The sequence below is a fragment of the Rhagoletis zephyria genome, unplaced genomic scaffold (assembly GCF_001687245.7).
Source record: "Rhagoletis zephyria isolate East Lansing unplaced genomic scaffold, Rhagoletis_zephyria_1.1 Rzeph_scaffold_00745, whole genome shotgun sequence".
In the NCBI taxonomy this organism is placed as follows: Eukaryota; Metazoa; Arthropoda; class Insecta; order Diptera; family Tephritidae; genus Rhagoletis; species Rhagoletis zephyria.
This window is the reverse complement of record NW_016157829.1, coordinates 101,332-124,970: the sequence shown is the minus strand read 5'-3', so window position 1 is coordinate 124,970 and position 23,639 is coordinate 101,332. Positions and strand designations below refer to the sequence as shown.

The window sequence follows — 23,639 nt, the reverse complement described above, 5'->3', positions numbered from 1 at the left end:
CAGTTAGAAACATCCATTTATCCCCTCTTTCTCTGCAATAATTTAATATCGGCCCAATTTGTTGAAATTATAACCAAATATTTTATGAGGAGTCTTCGTCTTTAACCCACACCAAATTTTGCGGTTGCCCTTTAAATTTTTTCATTGTTATTCGATTATTTGAAAAACATGCATACATACATAAGTAATTATTCGTGATTTATGATTTATCACGTGAACGTGCCAACTACCTAAATTAAAAATGAATTTTCTGTTTACCTTACTTGCTGACACATTCTACTACATACATGTTATCTAAACTTATCCATGTACATACATACATACATCTTTATTGCAAAGCCAAGCAATTTTGGAAGCTGCCAAGTTAAGTTTGTGATTCCAACTTCCTATCGAAATTATATAAAAGCATTTATTCGAAGTAAAATTTTATGATTACATTACCATTTGCAGCTTACGAAAAAGAGTTCACTTGTTCGAATATGTGGACGTAATGATATTTTACGAACCTTTTTCAATAAATATTTATTAAATATAAATCAAAAGTTAGTCGTCGCTCACATTACAATTTTGTCTCAAATTTGCTCATTTATCAAAATGTATGCGAAAGTACTCGAAAGAATTAATTTTTTGTTCTTAGGATATTATTAGGAATTAAATTACAAGGAAATTTAGAGTGAAATATAAGATAAATTGTTTTTTTTTTTAATTCCGGAAGCATTACTTCTATTCAAGTCTAGCTATCTTAAGGTAATGAGTATAATGTTTTGATATATAATAGTAAATAATATATTTTTAGCAACTTATCTCCTATTATTAACTTAAAAATAACATTTTGGGTATTTCGCTTTCACGACTCTTGGCCATGGAAATGCCCATGCATATAATTTGCATTATGTATAATTTATTGAAGCTCATACATGAAGAGGAATTGAACGAGTGGAATATTGAGAAGTGATTGTGCTCTGCGCCTTTGTAACTCGCCAATTTATGTATGTATGTATTTTCAACTCCAGCGATTACTTTGCAGTTGAATGCTTTACGTGAGAACTGGAATTTAATATACGAGTTAGTTAATGATTTTTAATGCCTTCAGTTAATAATAATCATTTTGAACGATTCAAGACGGGTATAAGGGAAAAGTCGATCGGATCAATGCAAATAATAAAGCCGTTGGTCTGTATCGAGAATTCATCGTTCGTTTCAGATTTTACAATCGAGTAGTCAGATAAGGTGAACCGTGTCGCTGTTATAGCACTATATTTGTAAGTGTGATATTTCGCAACACTCAGGCCGCTCGGCAATAGTCGGATGTTCGTCCACCGGTGTACAAAACTGTCGGCCATTCACGAACGCCGCAAGTAATCAAAGCATACAAATCAAGAACTCAGCGAAATCCGCTCCAGAAATCCAGGAAATCATGGCCGGGGAGACGCATGCCACGCAAAACTCCTTGCGATTGGGGCTTTGGTGCTTTCAAACGCCGTACCGGACATTTCTTGACTACAGCTTTGAAAAAAAATATGAAAAATGGAAACGTCTTTTGGTGAAACACTTTGATAATTTGCACAGAAAAAGCGTGTCAAAGCAGAATGTATTTGCATCAGGCGACTTTCTAAGCGGTTCGGTTTGTAAGCGATTGAGAAGTTGGTCTCACTTGGAGGAAAGCAATTTTATCACTTTCTAGAAAATTGAAACGTAAATTATGTTTCAGGCAAATTGGTTGAAAGCGATGTTGAATCGCTATAACCGATGACCGGAAATGCCAAGAGAAGCCAAGTGCACGGTACTCTAAGAAGGCTTCTGAACTGATTCCACAAAAGTTTACAAGGAAACCATTTTGGAAGCTGTTGCAAAGCCATTTAATCACTCTCTGTTCCAAAAACTGTCGAGGACTTTTCAGCAGGATCCTGCGCCGTCCCATAAAGGTGAAACGACCCAAGCCTGGCGCCAAAACAATTTGCCAGCATTCATTTCCTCTGAAGAAACAGGACATTTCGAATGAATATTACCTTTTTGTAAACAATATATGTATATCAATAAATATTAAAAAAATTGGTCCAAAAACCTTAATTATTTTAAATTTTATAGCATAAAATGTGTGTAACAGTATGTATGGCCCAACTAAGTACATACAGTATCGGTCATATCTATAGCACGCCATTTCAAAGTGATATTGTGTGCCACCTATGTTTATTCATTTATTTTTAAGAATTTTCAATTAAAATATAGTTCTTTCTCTAACAAAATCCATATAAACTCAAGTTTAAAAAATTTGTAGAAAACTACAAAAAAGTCCAACAAATTTTTACCTAAATTTCCAACTTTTTTCTCGGAACTGTTTGAATTTTTCTGAATACACAGTTTTATAGCCCAATCAATTTTAGTCTGATAATGTGAAAGTTTCAAGTGGCTAAAAGTTACCGTTAATTTTTTAAAATTTTCTTCGCCAAAGGTGTTGCGGTTTTCTTCCATATACATACAAATAAATTGAGTTTATTCATTATATGGAAGCCAATGCGACAAAAAAAAATAAAAAAAAAAAATTCTAAAAAATTAACGGTAATTCGTAGCCACTTGAAATTTGCACGTTATCAGACTAAAAGTGCAGGGGCTAAAAAACTGTGTACTCAAATTTAGGTGAAAATTTGTTACACTTTTTTGTAGTTTTCTACAAATTGTTGAACTTGGGTATATGTGGGGTTTGGCCGAGAATGAACTAAATTTTAATTGAAAATTATTAAAAATAAATAAATAAACATAAGTGGCACACAATATCACTTTGAAATGGCGTGCTCCATTTTTTTTTATGAGTCAAGAAAACATAGAATTATAGGCCCGTCCACATACAACTTTGGCGTTGCGTCGGCGCTGGCGTCGCTTTGACAGCAGCGCGAGTAACGCCCGCGCTTGCTACAATGAACGCTTAGCAGAGAATACTTTGGTCACTAAATTAACATACTAGCGGCACCAAAAACCAAAATTTTACATCAATAATTGCTTTAAAAAATATATTTCTTGCCCGCATTTGATTAAAAATGAAAATTGAATCACATAATTTTGATTATTTGGAACAGCTGACGAATGACGCGCGCGAAAAGTTGAGAGTTGGTCATCTTTCTGCGTTGTGTTGGCGTTGGCGTTGCCCAACTTTGGTTATGTGGAGACTTTCATATAAATGCATGTATTCATAGTCAGCTGTCGAAGCGACGCCAACGCCAACGCAACGCCAAAGTTGTATGTAAACGGGCCTTAAGGGGTAAGAGCCGTCACATTTTTTTGTTTTAATAAAAGTAATCATTCCGATAAAAATTCCAACTAAATGGTTCAAGGGTTGAATACTTAGTGGTATCCAATACGGTTATCAATATGATGCAGGTGTTACCTCACAGATTAAATGAAATCACTCCAAAAAGAAAGCTATATTTGGAAATTCTTGAAGAAAAGCAAATTACGCTTTGTTTAGTTAGTATCAAATAAAAATGTTTAGCGATTCTATTTGTCTATATTTTTAGATTGTCCAGCACATTTTCAATTATTTAGCGCAGTTTAATACAGAAACTAGAAGTGAAGTTGTTGTCTTTCTCTTTGAAATATTTTCCATCCAAAACATGAGTGCATTTTTGTTGAATGACATCATTGTCGACGCGATTAGGCTACTCTTCTGGTTGACTGGACTTCTCGACGTTCGCGGTACCGGAAAGTGATTTAACTACATACATACATATGTATGTATGTACATACAATGTTTATACAATTTATTGGCTGAGATTGTTTTGCCAATGATTATCGAATACTTGCGATTCAATTAACTGACATATGATTATAAATGTAAATGCCAGCATGTACATATATATATATATGTACCCGTAAATTCAATTGGGAGACAAAAGAAAAGACTGTCACAACTCAAAAAACTAAATTTTTGAACTAAAGATGCAGAATTACACGCTATATGATTATTCATATGGTGCGAAAATTTCGTGCGAACATCTTGTGCATTTTTTGCGAGAAGTTAATATGCGTATATATTTTCTGCGCTTTTGGAGTACATCAAAAAAACGTCAAAATCCCGTGTTTTGAATTGTGACAGTCTTGTAGTAAACGAGCGTGTGCTTTATTACTCCTCTTTGCCTTCGTTGAGTTGATGAGCAGAATATTAAACAAAATGATGTTTGCGGTAATTCTCATTGAATTTAAAACATCATATTCGCAGCATAAATACTTAGGCATGTTTCTTTGCTTACATATGTATGTCAGTGTTGCCAGAAAAAAATTCGATTGGAGCTAAAACATTCGAAAAAAAGAGCTATGAAGAGCTAGACAATACTAATAATAGTACCTAAAGTGAAGAGCTATTGTTTTTTTAGGTTAAATGTTTTGCATTGTGCATTGTTTTTGCATTTTCCGCAATTTTAATAAAAACCACGAATAAGTTTAAGTGCTGAAAAAACTTTTAAAACCAAAATTAGATGCATATATTTCGAATTTGTATCTATGGCACCTATAACACTTATGTATGCACATACTTACATATATGAGCTAGACAATGAACCGAAAATACTTTATAAACTGTTAAAATCTGCACTTTCAGATATTTGAATTGACCGTAAAAACTCGGGTTACGAATAATTTTTTTGCAAAATTTTTCTGAAAAGTTTTATTTTCTTCTCTCGCTAAATGTAAAATTAGTCAGCTAAAAACAAAATCCGCGCGATCAGAAAAAGGATTTTCTTCTAATTAATTTTTCAATTCTTTAATCTACATCCAGGAGTTTATGGTGGAGTCTGTATTTTTCCGTTGATACAAATGTATCTATGTTTTTCCACTGCATTTCGAAATTTGTAATTTTATCAACGCTTAAGTTTTGGCTTTCCTTTTCTACCGTGGCCGCCTGAGAGAAAATACTCTGTCCGGTAATGTTTGTGTGCTCCCGCGCGAAATGGAATAACATAAAGGTATCGAAGATAGGCTGAGACCACCAAAGCCAAATAAATTTTAGTAACACTTGTGCAATGAAATTACAAATTATTTTAATATATTACCAAATACAACTAAAACTTTCTGGAGCTAAACAAGTGCTAGATAATTTTGAAAAGAGCTAGGAGCTAAAGTCCAATTTTCGGAGCTGAATAGAAAGATAAAGGGCTAAATCTAGCTCCAAATGCACCAAAATGGCTACACTGATTTATGTACTAGGGTGCTTTTTTCGCTAATATTTTTTTTTACTCCCACCTCGTAATTTTGTGGGAAATACCTAAAAAAAGATCCCTGGAAATTTGAGCACTTAATATTAATCTTAAGTGCTCGACCAAGGTGTGTTCATGGATTTCCCGTTTAAATTACATGTGAACTTTGTAGCCCAATATCTCAAGAACTATAATGTTACCGATTTGGTTATGAAGAAATTGGGTTTAATGATCCGTACTACCCCGCTGCTGGGAGTTAGGGTTACGCTGCAATAGACCCTTTTTGTAGAGCATTCAATTCTAAAGAAACCTTATCAGTGACCAAGCTCATACCACAAAATGCCTCAGCTGTAGAATTTTGAATAAAAAAAAAATGAAAGTTTACGTGTAATTTAAACGGGAACTCTTTGCACGCCTTGGGCATGCACTTTATTTAATATTAAGTGCTCAAATTTTCAGGCAATTTTTTAGGTGTTTCCCACAAACTTTCGAAGTGGGAGTGAAAAATAAAAATAGTAATATATACCTATGTATGTACATCGGGGCAAGAATGTGAATAGGGAAGATAATTTTTTATCCAGTTTTGGCTATTTTTCTTTGTTTAAAAAAATTTTATTATTTTTTATGAAAATATACAAATATGTATCAAAATTTTAAACTTTTTATCAGATTTTTCAGTATACAGTTTTGTAGCCCATTAAATTCCAGAAATAAACGGTACCCAGCAAACACAGTCCCTAACTTAGATAAACGTTTTGATTTTACATTAGAATTCTAATGCAGTCCTCGAATCGAAAATTAGATTAGAGAACTATGTTAGAATTCTATTAGAGTACGGATGCACAGCAGCAGTCGACGTCGCGGACAACTGCGAGCTCGTGAAAGGGCTAGGCTACACACTTATTTTCGAGTAAAAATGCGTTTATGTATGTATGTGTACTTTTGCGACAAACCTGCAAAAAATGCGACTAATTCGGGATGACTCCGGGAGCAAACGCAAAGAAGCATGCTGCTAATAGAACTTTTGGGCGTGGCACCGCCCACTTACATACATATATGATATATGCATATCTCAAAAACTACTTGACCGATCTCGACCAAATTTGGTATATGTACACATTGTGCTTAGCCTCCTTAAGTACCGTCTTGAATATTTTTGAAATCGGACAAAACCTACTCCTCCTAAAATATAGCTAGCTTTGAGGTTTTTGAAATTACCTTTACGTTGGTGGAGCCCGTGGGTTTTGTCCGCTTAAGAAGCCTAAGCGCAATGTGTTCACCAAATTTGGTTGAGATCGGTCGAGTAGTTTTTGATGCCTATTTATATATGTATATGATATTATTATTATATCTGCTTCTAAGAGCACGGGTTCCAGTCCGCTAGGAGATATACCAAATTGCTGAGTACTACGCTTAAGCGTTTGTTATTTCTCGAAATAATTTTATAAAATTCGATAAAAAATGCACGAATTGAATACAAATGAATTAAGCAGCTTCAAATTAAATATGGTCAGCTCCTTCTGCTTTTTAAAATTAAATATAGGTCCATTCTTTTGCAACCGAGCTACAAAACAACACTCGCTTAAATGACGAAATACACGCAAAGCAACAACGCAAACTCGGCTGAATATTTATCCGAGTTCAGCCAGGTGGGTTACAACATACGCGACCTGAAGAGTAGTGTTGTTAACTGAAAAAACTGCTCTATTGTAAATTGTGAATGGGAAAGTGGAGAGGGAAATTTTTGTTTTCGTATATACATGCTTTATATTTTAAATAAGTATATATATAACGCAAATATCTCGCATATTTACTAATTTCTATTGTTTTCTGTGTCTAAGTCCCGTTGAACTAATCACATGTTTCTTGCCAGCTACCGGGGGTAGCTTACGTAGCTAACAGGAAATCTTACCCGAGTTGAGCGTTCTTTTGTAGCTCGCTTACAAAAAAAAAAAAATGCAGCTGATGTCGATTCTAATTCAGAACAGGCCCGATATTTAAATTAATTTGCATTATGAAGTCAATGTTTTTCCGAATGGCACACCATTGATTGGTGATCATATTTTCCTGCTGGTGCCTAGCCTGACATTTCGTAGGACATGACCCTGTTAAAAATACCAGTTGCTTGCATGAAAAAAGGTAGAAAACGAACTATATGCATGGCATACATAGTTGAGCTGGTATAGAGCTTTCGCTGCAGGATACCGAGATTCGTACAGTACATATGTATGTATGTATGTTGTACAATAAGGGGGCAAATGCGTGTTGTGTATTGATCATGAGCACTCCGAAATTCAAATTTATGATTCTACAAAACGAACCTATCAATATTCCATATGAATGTGGAACTCACTCGATTCTTACTATAATTTTTGATTTTGCGTTTTTTAGGCCGCACCTCAATTCTAGGGTGTCAGCGATGAGCGCGAATGGGCCCAATACTATTGAATATTTGTTTGAGCGCGTCACCTTGGCACTCAATAATTGGAAGCGAACTAAAGGTCTGATTATGCATACTTCGCATAACTTCGCACAACTTTTTAAACGTAACACAAGTTTATAAAACTTAAGGCTGATTATGCTTCGCATGAAACCAAATTTATCAGTACTACCAACCTTATACATCGAAGCAATAGGGTTATTCACGGTGTGTGAACAAAAACAGCTGATTTTTGGTTTCTTTAGGTAAATAGATTTGTTTACAGAAAAATTCATTTAAGAGGTTTTAATGGGGTATATTTGTAGTCCAAATTAAGTCTACACGAAAGTTTTTTGCAGTTTGACATAATTTTCAATACAATATCTCTCCAAATTCGTAATTAATTACATATATTAAACGCTATATTTACTAGAAAGAGTATAAAAGTACCTTTCATTTGATATATAATAAAACAACTGTATTGATACTAAAATATAAAATAAAAATTTTGAATAAAAAATTACACGATATTTTCTTCCAAATGTTCGCCTGCCGAGCTTTTTTTCTTTTAACTTATCATATTTTAATATTTTTAGTGATATTACCAAAGATTTTTTTATTATAATTCATATATTTAAAGGTGTTTATATGCTCTTGTGCATATATTTTAATAAAGTTAGTTACGTACTTTTTTAAGAAAGACAAATTTATAATAAAATAATTTTTATTTTAATATTACATCAAACGACTTTTAATTACTTTTTCAATCATATCCGTACTTTGAAAATTGGTTAAAAAACTTTTCAAAATATAAGCTTTCGAAAATATTGAAAATTCCCCGCTTACCGTACGTGAACTCCCCTAATATGCTTTCCATGCATCTCTGTAAAAATATTGCTATTGGTACCACTGCAATTGAAATGTCACTTAAGAAAACATGAGGCAAAATCTAAACTCAACAGATCGCTAATTTTTTAACAAGTTCTGCTAACTTCTGGGTAATGGAATACATACAAAATGCATTCAACAGATCTTCAACTGACAGTTTCAAATTTATGCGAAGTTATGCGAAGTATGCATAATCAGACCATAAGGCGTATGACTGCTTTTGCAAAGTGTTTCAATCAAAGCCATTTATTTATCTTCCTTTTCCTTTTCCACTTCCATTTCCATTCCGTGCGTTTGCGCTGTCGTTGGTGGTGGTGGTGAGTCACCATTTCCACATAGCCTTAAAAGTGTGACCGGGTGTTACGTTTTGCTGCAAAAGCAAGCTAAATAAATGCTAACGTATGTAAATCGCACATTTGCTAGGCGGTCTGCGTTCTCACTGAAATTCACATTGTATTGGCTAAATTTAGAATGGAAAGCGCCGGTTGAGGTGTTGGTGGACGGCGACACATACGAGGGGCGGCTGAAAAATTCGTGAGTTCGATGCAGGAAAGTTGCACTAACGCTAACCTATAAGACAGCTGAGTATCATATGAGTGCTCATATAATCATTATCGCTAATTATAAAAGTGCTTATCAAAGTATTCATTTTTGTTCAGACCATGGGAAAAAATTGAGTACTTTTCCCTCAATGTTGTGATCAGAAAGCCCTCAGTACTAATAGCCAAACTACTAATTTATGCCATACTACAAAAACAAAATCATTTTGTAAATGCGCATTTAAAAGAGACTAATGCCGAATTTTCACTAGGCATTGAAATGACAAAAAATGCATGCCATTTAAAAAAATGCCATGTGGAAATGAACTTAATGACTATGTTTTTAATGTAATGACACGATTATTTTTTAATGCCCGACTTTGTCATTTGTCATTTTTGCAATTTAATGCCTAGTGGAAATCCAGCATAATGAAAAAGTGTAAATTAGGGGATTCCTTCAAGCTCGTAAACTCTTAAACTGTGTAAATCTCGTACGTTTACGAGGCTTTTATGCGAACGTCCCCTTTGCGAAAAGGTGTTAAAAGATGCGTAAAGTGACTGTTTGACAGATAAACCTGGATTTGGTGAAGCAGTTTTTCTTTCGTAGTATTTTCCATAAACCCCCGCCATCTTGTCTCTATCACTCTTGGCTAAAACACAATCAAAAATGCCGAAAATTAGCAGAAAACCTAAGTCAATACAGTTAGTGGATGAAATTCATTCATTTCATTCGCGTATTATTTTTTTCATTTATTTTCATTATTTTATCATACATTTTGGTATAAAAATTTCGGACCCTCGGCAATACTGAAGTTTACGAGGTCGTTTGCGCATCAAATTTGCCTCGTAAATTTACGAGGGGCTCGTAAATAGAGCGAGAGCTTACGAGTTTAAGGGAAGACCCCTGATGTGTTCGAATTGTTGCCTAAAGTGCTCAGCAATGTCTTGTAGGGTAAGATTCACCCAAGGCTTGTTTCATCACGCTCTGAGTAATTGAACGACTCTGAGAGTCATCAGTGCAGCTAACGAAGTGGCAATGCCATAAAGTGTAAAAGGGATAGAGACTGAAACTCAGAGCCGACTCCCAGCGACTACGTCAAGCAAATAATAAATGAATTGGGGGTTTTAAGGTTCACTTTGACGAGTTCTGTGTAAACGTTGAGGGAAAAGGACTGCAAATATGCAAATATATATTGAAACCACTTTTTTCTAGAATTGTTGTCTTTTATCGCAACACTCCAGTCTCAGAATTATTGCGTCATCCCTCGTTCAATGCCTTTGCTTCTCCAATACCTTCCTTTCATATTGTCCGTTATGCTTTATACCCTGATAGTTTTCTCCCCTCCGCTGCGAAGTGACCGTAATTTGTTAAGCGTCTTATTGTCGCTGCGATTTGGAATTTGGGCCACAAAGTTAACCGCGGCGTGGTTTTGAGTTTTCTTTGCATCAAGAAAAGCAAACAATTCCAAACAACAAGAAGAAAAACGACGAGTACTAATGAAGAAGCCATTTGAAAGGAGGCAGTTCGAGGGCAACTATCCCTGCACTGCCCGTTTACTAAATAACATACATATATACATTAGGCATATGACTGTTTTTTTTGCGAAAATTTCTACCTACTATTCGATGCTAAGAAATCATGGAAAAAACAACCAAAATAATGTTTTTGTGTCGATTTGTCAAAAAAACCTCCCTCAGGAAACACTATTTTTAAACTAACTGTCCACTTCAGTTTTATTAAATTTATTTCCAATTATTAGAAATACACATTAATAAAGATATTAATTTTAAATTCAAAGTACGCGTGGGTTTTCAGGTATAAACTACATCCTCAACCACATTTATTGTTCGTTCCGCACAGATATTACTGCCCTCCTGGTTACCAATAGCGGATTCCCATTTTACCCAGTGTCTTAAAAAACAGTTGTGTACTTCTCTAAACTGAAGGACGCAAAGAACGCAAAATCATTTTTATAAAAGCAGAACCCAATATTATACCATGCACCGCATATAAATTGACAGACCGGAAGCAATTGAGCTTTAAACTTTGGCAAGATAGCAATAATAATAAATAAAATATAATAACGCCTCTAGGTCGACGATAGTAGTAGTTACTATGACAACTAATTCAGCAGCTAATTTTTTGACATTTAAAAAAATTCCTTGAGCATGTTAGTCAGCCTTGTCGTGGTAATTCTTTTTGTCCAGTTTTTCCAAAAAAGATATGATGATACTAGGTTAATGTAATTCTGATTTTAGCCAATTGACCATCACTTCACATGTAAAATTTCCTCCTGAATCCGAATATGGAATCAAATTTAATGAAAATAGAACGGATTTAAAGATATAGAAAAATTTCAGTTTTATCTGAGGAAGGTTTTTTACCATGTGGATTTATTTTTTCTAAACAAAGTTAGAAAAGTCATATGCCTAATGACCATACATACATACACACATATGCATGCATACATATATAAGGAGTGTACTTGTACCCAAAACTATCAAAAGTTTTAGAAAACTTTTACTGGTTTTGCGTTGNTAATTGCAATACATATGCATGCATACATATATAAGGAGTGTACTCGTACCCAAAACTATCAAAAGTTTTAGAAAACTTTTACTGGTTTTGCGTTGTCGTAGCCAAAAACCTTGCAAAGTAGGGGAAATTGAGAGAGAAAAATGTGATAGAGAGCTGCAAATTTCTGCTGAAAAAATTTGTACCAGCGAAAACTTGCAAGTAAGAAAATCAGCTGATCACACACAAACACATGTTTGTAAATAAACAAAAGAAAATATGGCCTTTTTGAGTTGTTTATTGCAAATTTTATTATTAATGCTAGTACATATACAATGAAAAAGTGAGTAAATTTATTAGGCACAACGTTTCTTGAGTTTAGTTTTCGTTGATTTACTATTAAGCTCCAGCTTGTTACCATAATTTTCCTTTAAATATACCAAAATAAATTAAAGTGCAAATGCTGAAATGTTTTTTTTTTTTTTGCTGAAGTTGTCGGTTTTAGTAGGTTGATTGTTGAAATGAAAATTTTATAATTTTAAAGCTGCATTTGTAGCTATACCTATTAAATTTTTCTGGATCAATGATGGGTTATCACAAATAATTTTTAGAAACATAACTTATTCATTCCGATACAATTAATTTGTATTTTAAAAAGGGTTTCTTATCTAAAAGTAAAGAAAATAATGAACCACCAGTGGCAACTGTGGAAGTGATCAGCTGTTTCGAAGGTTGCCAGTTTTTGCAAATTTTGCGTTCCCGTACTTCTGTAGATATGTAAGTATTTTGTCGCTTTGAGAGCGAATGCTGCTAAATTTTCAGAATTTTTGCTGCTGGATAATTTTGTTCGCTCAACACGAGTACACACCTAAATACAATGCGCCCCTTCTTTCAAATTCAGTAACAGTCTCAGTGGGAGATATATTTTTATAAAATTTATTTTCTATGAGGACCTTTGTTTGTTTGGCATTCCACCTCAAGAAAACTATAAACGCGACATTTTTTTTTTTATTTGATAATGAGAAAGTTTCTGAATTTTAAAAACATCCATATAATACTTTAATAGGCTGAGAATTATTTCCTAAAGCTCTGCCCAGAATTGCAGCGGACGACGGCAAAGCGGTCCACGGTTAACCGCTGTCAAAATTAAAACTCACAAAGGCATATGGAATGGCTCCTAATTGCGGCGGCAGCGTTTTTTCCGCAGACATTTTTCGGTTGATCTAAATTTATTTCTATTTTTACCACCCAGCGGGGATAGTAATTTTTGTTATTTTCACAAGTTTTCCAATGCTGTCATCAATTTTTATTTCCACGTACCGAAAAATTTGTTTAATTTTAATGATAATTTTCAAAACAAAATTACAACTGACGGAAGCCGTCGTGTGCCGCAATTGTGTTTACTCTAACGGATTTCACTGCGGCAACTGTTCGGCAGAGTCAGTTAGTCTTGACTTAACTTAATTTAACTTACCGCAAGAAATCATCAATGATTACTCAACACGTCGACTTAAGCCAGAAGCGGAAATATTTTGTTTTTGTATTTTCTTTTTTAGCTCTTTAGAGTTTGCCGCCTAAAATGCCACATCAAAAAAATGCATGAAAAAAAAAAATATTTTTGCATAGAATTATTTTTGAGAAATACAAAAACAAAAATCTGGCAAGCTCTCACCGTTCTCAATTTCCGTATGGCCGTAACTTAAGAATATAAGTTGCTTACGTTAAGTTAAGTTTTAACTTACCGCCAACACAGTTTCTCATACTTGGCTAAAATATAAGTTGGTTAAGTTACGGAAATTAAGTCTAGACGACTAACTGAGCTTTAAGGCTTTGTTAAGTGGATTTGAAGTTCGGTTATAAAGAAATGGGAAAAGTAATGAAAGAGAAGGTTTATTTGGAATATTTCCCAAAATATTTTCCACCCATAATTACAGTGACCATTCGTACCGATTTTCTACTTTAAAATTGCATGTTTCGATTCGATGCTTTAGAAATGTCCCGATTTTTGCCCACAGAAATATGGTCACCGTACCCATAATACCTCCTTGGAATGTAAAAAAAGTATTTGCACAATATATGCAAAAATTTTCATCGTAATATTTTTCGGACAATTTTTTATAAAAATATTGTTCATTCCATAACAAAAAAAATATATAAATATAATTTCCAAACTTTGTGCAAAACTCGCGAAAATTCAGCGATTTGTAGCCCAATCAATTTTATTATAATAAAGTAGAAGTTCTAAGAAGCTACGAATTATCTTTGCTTTTTGGCATTTTCTTTCACGCAGTCCCTTCCATACAAAAAAATGTTTGGAAAATACTTTATATGGAACAAATGCAAAACACCTTCAACAAAAAAAATTCTCACTCCAAACTGCATACTCAAGAAAATTCGAAAAAACCTGATTAAAAAGTTTAAAATTTGCATGAAAATTTTATTGAATTTTCGCGAGTTTTGCACAAAGTTTAGAAATTATATTTTTATGTTTTTTTGTTGTAGAATGAACCATATTTTCATAAAAAATTAGCGGAAAAATATTAGAATAAAACTTGTGCATTATTGTGCAAAATTCGCTGTGCCAATACACTTTTTTCCTCTCACTTTGCGACTCACCCAAGCAAAATCTATTTTTATATGGAAGAAAATGTTGAGCAACCTCGACAAACACAATTTTAAAAAATCAACGGTACTTTATTACACTAAAATTGAAAGGGCTACAAAACGATTTTTTTTTTTAATTCTGATTAAAAAGTTTGAAATTTTGATGACAATTTTTTCAGTTTTGATTAATTTCTGTGCAAGTTTGCAAAAAGTTTTGGAACTTTTATTTGTGTGGTTTCTGTTATAAATTTAATTACAATTTTAATGCAAATTAATAAAAATAAATAAATAAACACAATCTGCAAACAATATCATTCTGGTGCTAAATCTTTGACCATAGCCCAAGAATGATGGAATACAAGATTGCGCATTCCTGCGTGTGGTGACATCGCGATCGCAACGAATAGGCGAGATGAAGGAGAGAAAAAATGGCGGCAGCTGTCATTTGTGAACAAATCGTAGTTCTGTACTTTTTGAAAAGAAAATTGGAGATTGAAAAAAAAAATTTGATATTACGCCCAGAAATTGCGAAATAAAGAAAAAATAAAGAAACACTAAGCCAGTAGAAATTAGTGACGCGAATTCTTAGCAGATTGTTTCTGCATTTTTTTTTTAATGGTAAAAAAGGTTAATCAGCAAAAACTAGTAATAATTATTACTAACTATCCGTACGAGAACAAACATAGCGCCGTCATTTCTGTGATGACGTCACATGAACAGCTGATTATGTCGAATTCGCCAAGAACCAAGTAGCGGTACTGCTGAATGCGCCCTCTCTTGTAGCGCTAGTTACGTCACACTTGTGTGCAACATCTTACTTGTTTGTTTACGTTTTTCTTGCCAAATTTATATTTCCTCTAGCATTCTTGTTCGCGTTTTGACATTTCTCTGCCACAACTGCACCTCTTTTCTAGGCGCAATCTTGTATTCTATCATTCTGGGACCATAGATGTATGTATGTATGTAGATATTTTATCCAAGGCTTTCGCTTTCCATTGAAGTTAAAACGGTCTTGCGTCATACGACCGCATTTGTTTTTCCAAGAATTTAATGAATGTTCTTATTTTTCCAGATTGAGGTCACAGAAGTATTTGGGCAATAAAAAGAGGACTGGCGAATTTCAAGTCTTGTTAAGCTTTGGAAAACAACAATAGCTTTTGGAAAAATTAGTGCGTATGTTAAGAATTGAAAATGGAGTCTTCGAAAATGGAAGAGCCAACGATTGGAGTGCAGCAACCTCAACAACTGTTGCAAATAGGAAATGCAAATCTAGGCAAAAACAAAAATGAAAACATAAACGAAATAGAAAACGAGCATGGAATTGAAGGCAAACGCCAAAGTACTGATACTAGTGAAAATAGCGGCGATGAAAAATGGAACACAACAACAAGATCCATAGACGAAATAATGCCACCAATTACCGCCAGAGTCGATGGGGGGGAGCCAAACGGAAAAGCACCTAAAGTGGCGGCGGAAACGGTGGCTAACAGTAACGAAGAGACTGAAAAAGTGGCCATGGTGGACGCTGATGCGACGATGATGAGCACAGCGACACCTCCAGACACAAATCCAAACACAAATACAAAAACAAACACAACAACTACAACTACAACCACCATAACTAAGACTTTAGTAGCTGCCACAGTAACTGCAGACGAGCTAAAAGCAACGAAATCCACATCCAAGTTGAGCGAATTCATAGTACCAGCTATACCCAAAGCCAAGGCGATCGGAACCACGAATGGGGCGGGTGGTGAGCCTGGTACCAGTGCCAAAAAGAAACGCAATAAGAGCTCTAAAAAACGCAAGGAAAACGAAGCACGCAACAATGACAACAGCAACAGCAAGAAAAGCGGAGCCAACTCTATCGCCAGAGTCGTAACGAACGGCACTCGAAGCCAGGACAATGCCACCACAGCAGCAGCAGCGCCTAACCCAGCCAGCGGAGCAGCCAACATGAAGACATCGGTATCGATGACCTCACTGCCACCGGATGATGAAAAGGCCGAGAGTCGCGACGTAATCAAAGCCAAGCTAAGGATAGAACGTCCTTACAACAGTTTGAAGGTAAGCACATGTTTACTCTCATATATCTATGAGTACATTAGGGTGTTCCAGAACATACAGACGGTATTGTTTTTGCGAAATACCGCATTGCGAATTTATAATGTTACATTACATACATATCTGTGTTCGTATGGCTTATGTCGGGAAACTGGCTTTAGTAGTATGTATAATGCAGCATTCGCAGTGTGCGATTGCGATTGCGAATGACTCACTGGCGCCGAGCCGTTGAAGACCTTTGGCGAATAAACGCGCAAGAAATAGTTCCGATACTAGCAAGTCAATATTCTTATTAAGTCTTATCAGAAAATTATGGTCGTTTAAAGAACAAAGGGAATGGTGCATTCTACTAAAGCCAGCTTCCCGACAGAATCTACCATTCCTAGCCCAATCACTATAGATTTTTTCAACGAAAAAATTCCGGGAAGAAATTTTTTTACGCAGTTAGGTGTCTCCTATTTAGGTGAACACAAAATGAAAATTTTCCCCCAATCGCGATATGGGAAATGTCCGCCATTTTGGATTTTGTGTTTTTTACGATTTGCGCGCTAATTTTGCATTTCCCGCGAAAAAAGGTAAACAAATTTGTTTAGAATTCGATTCCCTACAATTTTATTGTGCCTATACGTTTTTCGCTAAGCGTAAATGCTGCTGAAAGTGGAATTTTCGCACAAAACCCATTCTGTGACCTGACATCTACACCTTCTATAGATTCTGTGCAAAAAGTTGGGTCAGGTGGAAACCGCGAATTTTTCACTATTAAAACTAGTGTACTTTTAAGGATCGGGTATTTTTCAGAGTACTGAGTACTTTCTTTAAATATACACATGTTGGTAACATTTAAATACTTAGCGTAGAAATTTCACAAGCTGGCAGTATTTAATTCAAATTAATATATGATTCCCAAATAACGTCAAATGAATGGCTAATGCTTGATTTCCACTAGGCCTTAAATGGCAAAAATGACGAATGACAAAGTCGGGCATTAAAAAATAATCGTGTCATTACATTCAAAAATAATCATTAAGTTCATTTCCACATGGCATTTTTTTAAATGATATAAATTTTTTGTCATTTCAATGCCTAGTGGAAATTCGGCATAACTGTACTGGGTACAAGTATTGCACTTGAAAATGATTGAAATTGCAAATTGAGTACAATCATTTCTGAATACCGGTAAATATAAATAAAATTCAGTACCTACTTTTTTAAGTCTATTCGACACTTAATACTGAGTACTTTGAATCGATCCTGAGTACATATATCAAAGCGATTATTGGAACAGAGTATTTTTGAGTACTGAGTACTTTCGAGTTGTTTTGTGAGTACTGAGCTCTTTGGAGTACTCAGTATCGATACTTTTAAAAATCGGGTGTTGTCGATCCTTTTTAGAATCGAGTTCTGAGTACTTTTGGTATTGATACTGCCCAACTTTAGGTAAAACATACATATCGTCGTTTAAAGTACGAAACCACCGCGTATTACGATAATGCAAAACCCCGTACGTAAGGTCACCCCAAGATTACGCTTGACGCGTGAAGTTTCAGTTAACTGCGGCATTTGCATTGTATGCATTTAGAGTTAACACTCAGTGAGAGTGACTCTCGTCTCGTCCGAAGTATGTAGTCAGATTTAGTCAGAAGAATTTTTGCTGGCAAAATCTTGAAAAGTGTCAAACTCAACTGAATTAAAATTAACGGAAATTAAAGAATACTCAAAAAGTGAGAATAATCTAAAAAGTAAAAAAAGTGAGTTGAAAGTGGAAGGAGGCAAAAAATAATTGATATAGTAAATGGTTATTGTGCTTGAGCTTGTGTGAATGAATGGGTTTCGTACATACATTTCTATTCTTATTTGACGTTAGTTTTGTTGTTGCCATTCTTTGGACTAAAAATTTGGTTTTATTCTCTTTTAGTGAGCGCATTTTGCTTACGCTCTTGCATTTTGACACTTTTCAGATTTTAGGCCGAAAAGATAAGGAATGGACCTAGTATTATTATCTTATTTTCAATTGTTTTAGGGATTTGAATGGGCCAATCTAACTAACGATTTGATTGGCTTGACGCCATTTTGAAAATGAAATGCCAAGACAGCCGTTTAGAAAACGGGACAAAGCTAAAATAGAACATATTTTGGCAAAATTGTGCACGTAAGCGAAAAATGCATCTAAGCGAAATACACGGCATATATGTATGTACATATATATACATGAGTATAATTATATCGAATTTCAGTAAAAGAAAACTCTGGAAACCTAATGAACTCACACGGTATGTTCATATCAATACATATGTACATATGTGCATACATATTTATGCATATTACCTCGAAATATGACACTCACGTTGATAAAAATAAAATAAAATAATTGCATATAGATATGTATATATGTATGTATGTATGTCCAACCGTTAGCTTTTTATTTCTCTCATTTTGGCTATTAGAGTTTTATTGGCAATACCCAAATCTGCAAATTTTCAATGCAACTGCTGATTTACCAGCAAATATTCTTGCAGCTATGCCATTGAGCGGTTAGCTGCACTCTTGCACGTAGCAGAGTGGTTCCTTAATTATTCGTAACTCTCGAAAATCTGGTAATGCACAGTGATGCCAGACATTCTCTGTTAAACATCCCACGAAAATCGGAAAAAAATCCCACAAAATTCCCAAAGAATTCAAAACATATACATTTGTACATATTTCAGTAGTAAATGAAGTACCATTCATAAAAAAATAATAATGTTAGATTGGCGCTTACACATATGTTAGTGTTTGGCCGAGCTTCTCCTCCGATTTGTGGCATGCGCCTGATGTTGCCAAGAGGGACCTACAGTTTTACGACGACTCCGATCGGCGAGTGTATTTTTATGAGACGCTGTCTTTCATGGCAGACATACACTCGGAGGTTTGCCATTGCCTGCCGAGCGACGACCGATATTAAGAAAAAACCTTTTTTCTATATTTTTTTGCGATGTTGCTTTGACCAGGGAGGGCTTGAACCCAGGCCCTGCGGAGTGGAAGCGCGCACTGCTTACCACTACACCGCACGGCACATATATGTACTATTATTTCGAAATTCGAAGGTCGGTAGATTACTCACTAAGGGCCTAAAAGAGTTGAAAAACATCTACTACATTTATAAATTAGCTTCAGTTATTTATTACAACCTAAGATTTTGAAGAAACTTTTTTCCATATTTAGGTAACTAATGCATACATACATATTTATGAACATTTGTGTTTTTATTATTGTTGTATACTTACTGGCAATTCTTAAAACTATCCCTGTGATTTTTTGGTGATTTCAAAATTGAAGAACATTCATGCGCTATTTAACATTTCTTAAGATAATTTGTTCCGCTTTTTACATAAAACACCAGTTACAATTGAAAAGATTATTTCTTACTCAGCGCTTGAATTGGTTAACGTGAGAAAATTTTCAAAATTGTCCTTATGATTTTTAATAATTATATATATCGCTAGCTTAGAGTGAAAAGTTGCTAAGTCCACTTTTTATGAAAACTCATATTTTGATATAGGAGGCTAGAGAAATTTAATACGTATCGTTTCGAAAATTATAAAGGAATTTTTTTCCCTCTTCATAAGCAATAAAACGAAAATTTGCTAAGTCCAAAAGAAGCACCACAAATCCGATAAGGCCAAAATAATACGACATCTTTTAGTAAATATCGAATCCTTCTGATTCTTATGGAGTTTTGCTTTGCTTTAAACGCGCAAAATGTTTGATTCAAAGTCTGGCGAAATAGTTAAAGAAAATGGCTATAGGAAGATTTTTTCCTCTCCTGTAAAATTTTTAAAATGGGACTTAGCAACTTTTCTTTCTAAGCTAGCGATATATCACTTCACTCCACATCACATCTTCAGGACGATTAATTACGTAAGGGTGTCGAATATTTATGAATTTTGATCAACTACGCATCGATAACTGCGTCAAAAGAAAATCTCTTTTTTATTTGAAATGTCCCTATTTCCCTTTTAATAATTTTTGTTGCACAATATCCCTCAAATAGGGAAATTATCCACAATCTGGCATCACTGGTAATGCCGGCGAAAGCACAAGCAGAGGGGGCGGGGCTCTACGTACCTAACGTCGTAGCAGAGAGGGGGCCCAAGGGATGGGCATACGATGTCATGTCAAGATATTAATTGATAGTTGGTCGTTAATTTGCGAGGTGAATGCAGTAAGGAAATGCATTAGACCATCCATCCCGAATAGCTGTTTTGCAACTACTGGAAAGCTGCGGCTGCGGCTGCGGCTGCGCATAAGAGTTGAGCTCATTTTCAATCATCATTTGCTTGTTGTTGCACTTGTATGCTGTGACGCTGGTTCCGCTACTTATCTTCGCCGGGAATCTTGTTTGCTTCGCTTGCGTTTTCTAGCGTATGCGTGCGCACTTTTTTGCTTTGCAAATTATGCAATGTGCCACTTTTCGTCATTCTCTCCTCGCAATCTGCCATTCAACGTGGCAAGTAGACTTGGTTGCGGCTGTTGGAAGTTTCTGCTGCTGGTGTATTGACGACTCCGCCTTGGATGGTATGGTGCGTTCGTTCGTTCGTTCGACATTGTGACGTGAAAATTAGGAATTTCCTATTCTGTATCTGCCACCAGCTGTAAATGCAAGTAACACACAATCACAAAAGATAAACAACAACAACTGTTCATTAGCGACTGCTCGCCACTATCGCCTTGGACATTTGTGACTAATGCAAACAGCGACATATGGTTACGGTGACCATCCGTCCTTTATTTTAAAGGACAGTCCTTTATTTTAACCCCCTGTCCTATATAATTTTTTTTTTTCAAAATAAAGGACGCCTTTTTTCCTTTATTTCTTAAATTGTCCTTTAAATCAGCTCTGCATTTTTCAGAGGTAAATTTTTAAACACAGAATATGAAAAATAAAAATGTCCCTTATAAAATATAAGAAAACCTCCGCCAGTTTGTTTCGCACCTCACTTAAGGGTTTCTATTTAATCGGTAATCTTTGTACGATCTGTAAGCACTAGGAAAGTTGTGCCCAGGATCGTGTTGCACGCTGAATTTCCAGTTGAACTGAAAAAGAACAATAAACTTCCTGCTGCACAGTGGTTCAAAACTGGCATTTAGTGTTTGTAATTCACTGGAACCTTAATTTTTCACTTAATTTATTAAATTTTTTACTTTTTTTGAATGAAAGCTCACAATATTTGCAAGACACCAGTTTAGCCTGATTTGTGAATTTTATTTGATTATACTAAATTTTTTAGAAATGCAGAAAAAGTAGCAAATTTGAAGAAAGTGTATTCTCCTGCTCCAGTTAATAAATTTTACATAACAAAACCAAGTTGAAAACAATTGTATGGTTCTCCCAAAACGAAAAAATTACACAAAAAAAATTTGTAAATGTTATAAAAAAATGTTCACCAAAATAAATATTTTTTTTTTGGTTTTTAGTAAAAATTGGTTGAAAAATGAAGGCTCCGATGAATTATGAACATTAAATTCCAATTTTGAACCACTGTGTGCTGGCTTCGTCGTGCAGTATGAATTATGGAAAACGCGCTTTGGTCGCAAAGAATGGCGAGGTCCTTGAAAAGAATTAGGCTTAATTTTTCGCCACAGCAGGGGAACTTGTAAAATTAAATAATATAATTAACTGGTAAATATTTGATTTAAATTACGATATGGGTAAGGTAGTTTTATCATACAAATCATTTTGAAAAAAAAGTGTCCTTTATTTTACGTTGGTTAATGTGGTCACCGTACATATGGTACATAAGTCAAACACAACCGCATGCGTGCATATACATATATACTGTGCAGATACCCTGCAGGAAATGTATCTAACTATAAGCTAACCTGAAGTCGATTAAGATGGAACTAAATGTCACCATTATTTATATATTTATTTTCTTTGAGGAAATCTCAACTAACTTGAAACTACCTACTTTTGGACATAAAATATCAATAAGAAAAAAAAAATTTTTTTTTTAATTTTTTTACTTGCTGGTTTATTTTTAACTTTAAATATTTGTTTACATATACTGCTGTAAGTGGCCCATATTCGAATTCCGTCAGACATAACTTCAAAATAATACTATAAGATTTCTATCTTTATTTTATTTGTCCTGAATTCGAAAAAGAATATTTGTGAAGTGCAGAAAAAAATTATTCAAAGTAAAATTTGTATGAGGATATTTTACTTTTTAACAAGTTTCAAGTTAGCTTTTTTTAGTTAACTAAATGTTATATATATTTCATCGAAATCCCGCAAAAAAGCTAACTAAAACTGGTTTTTTTTCCATCAGTTGATAATCTTTTCCTGCAGGGTATGTATGTGCATATGTATGAAGGTACAACGTACAACAACTGACCGCAGTTTAATGGCGAACGAGCGAATAGAAGAAAAACTGAGAAATATTTTTTATTTAACCAGTTTCGTTCTTTTTGCCAAGCGTGTTTTTTATTTTCGCCTTCGATTGTGAGTGACTTTGGACTGCTTTGAATTTTATTAGTCGGTTTTTAACTACCGGCGCGATACGGCCGAATGTACAAACACACACAAGTATGTATATATGTATGTGACTTTGCGCATTTATATATACATACATACGCACATAGAATTTGGGAGCAATATACACTAGACAACAAAACTCTGCGAACACTATTTTATGTAGGCTTGGATTTGAGAAAGAATTCGAAGAAGAAATTATAACTTTCTTCACTTTTTTCTTATTGATAGGAAATTCGCAATTTTTTCTCTTTTTCAATCGTAGAGTGGACCCGAAAGAAATCTACACTAACGCTCCAATGCGGACAGTTCCACCCAAATGCCTTTTATAATGCTTTTTTCTAATGTACATTTTAGACAGAAGTGTCTTAAAATTATTTATTAGACATTTTACAAAATTGTTCGTAGGAGAGGGAAATGCTTTATGCACTGAGCGGGGGCGCTAGTCTCTATACTACCTTCCCCGAGTGTGGGACTCCCACCGAAGCGTGTTGGGCTACCCACTAAAACCCAAACACCCACCGCCCGCGCGAGAATCCCGCATCTGGCACCGCAATTCTGCATGTCTTCAGATGCAGGAGCGCGCTGCTAGAGCCTCGGGGCTGCTCTTTTGTAGGGGCGTTTCATTCGGGTGTCCTCAGTAGACATCCGTCCTCTCGTTTACAGTTTCCCACTTGTCTGAACTGGAGATCATAACCCCAATTATGTTGTTCGGAGTTATGTCTCCGTATCTTTCTTCCAACATTCTGCGCGAAATCAAGAAGTGTTCGCAGGTGAAGAATGTGTGGTACACGTTATCTTCGACGTTTCCACAGTAGTGACAGAACGGTGAGTCCACCCTTCCCATTCTATGAAGATATTCTCGGAAGTAACCATGACCGGTGAGGAATTGCGTCAGGTAGAAATCGACTTC

The 23,639-nt window shown here is 35.0% G+C and overlaps 1 protein-coding gene across 1 annotated transcript in view; it reads left to right on the top strand.

Moving 5' to 3' along the window:
* Positions 1-23,639, top strand: part of LOC108361366 (uncharacterized) — a gene marked incomplete at its 3' end in the record, with an annotated part of 166,799 nt that overhangs the window by 47,727 nt on the left and 95,433 nt on the right. Inside the window, exon 2 of the mRNA XM_017613972.1 lies at positions 15,224-16,218. Within this exon, the coding sequence (XP_017469461.1) occupies positions 15,343-16,218 (876 nt within the window). The remainder of the gene's footprint in view (positions 1-15,223; positions 16,219-23,639) is intronic.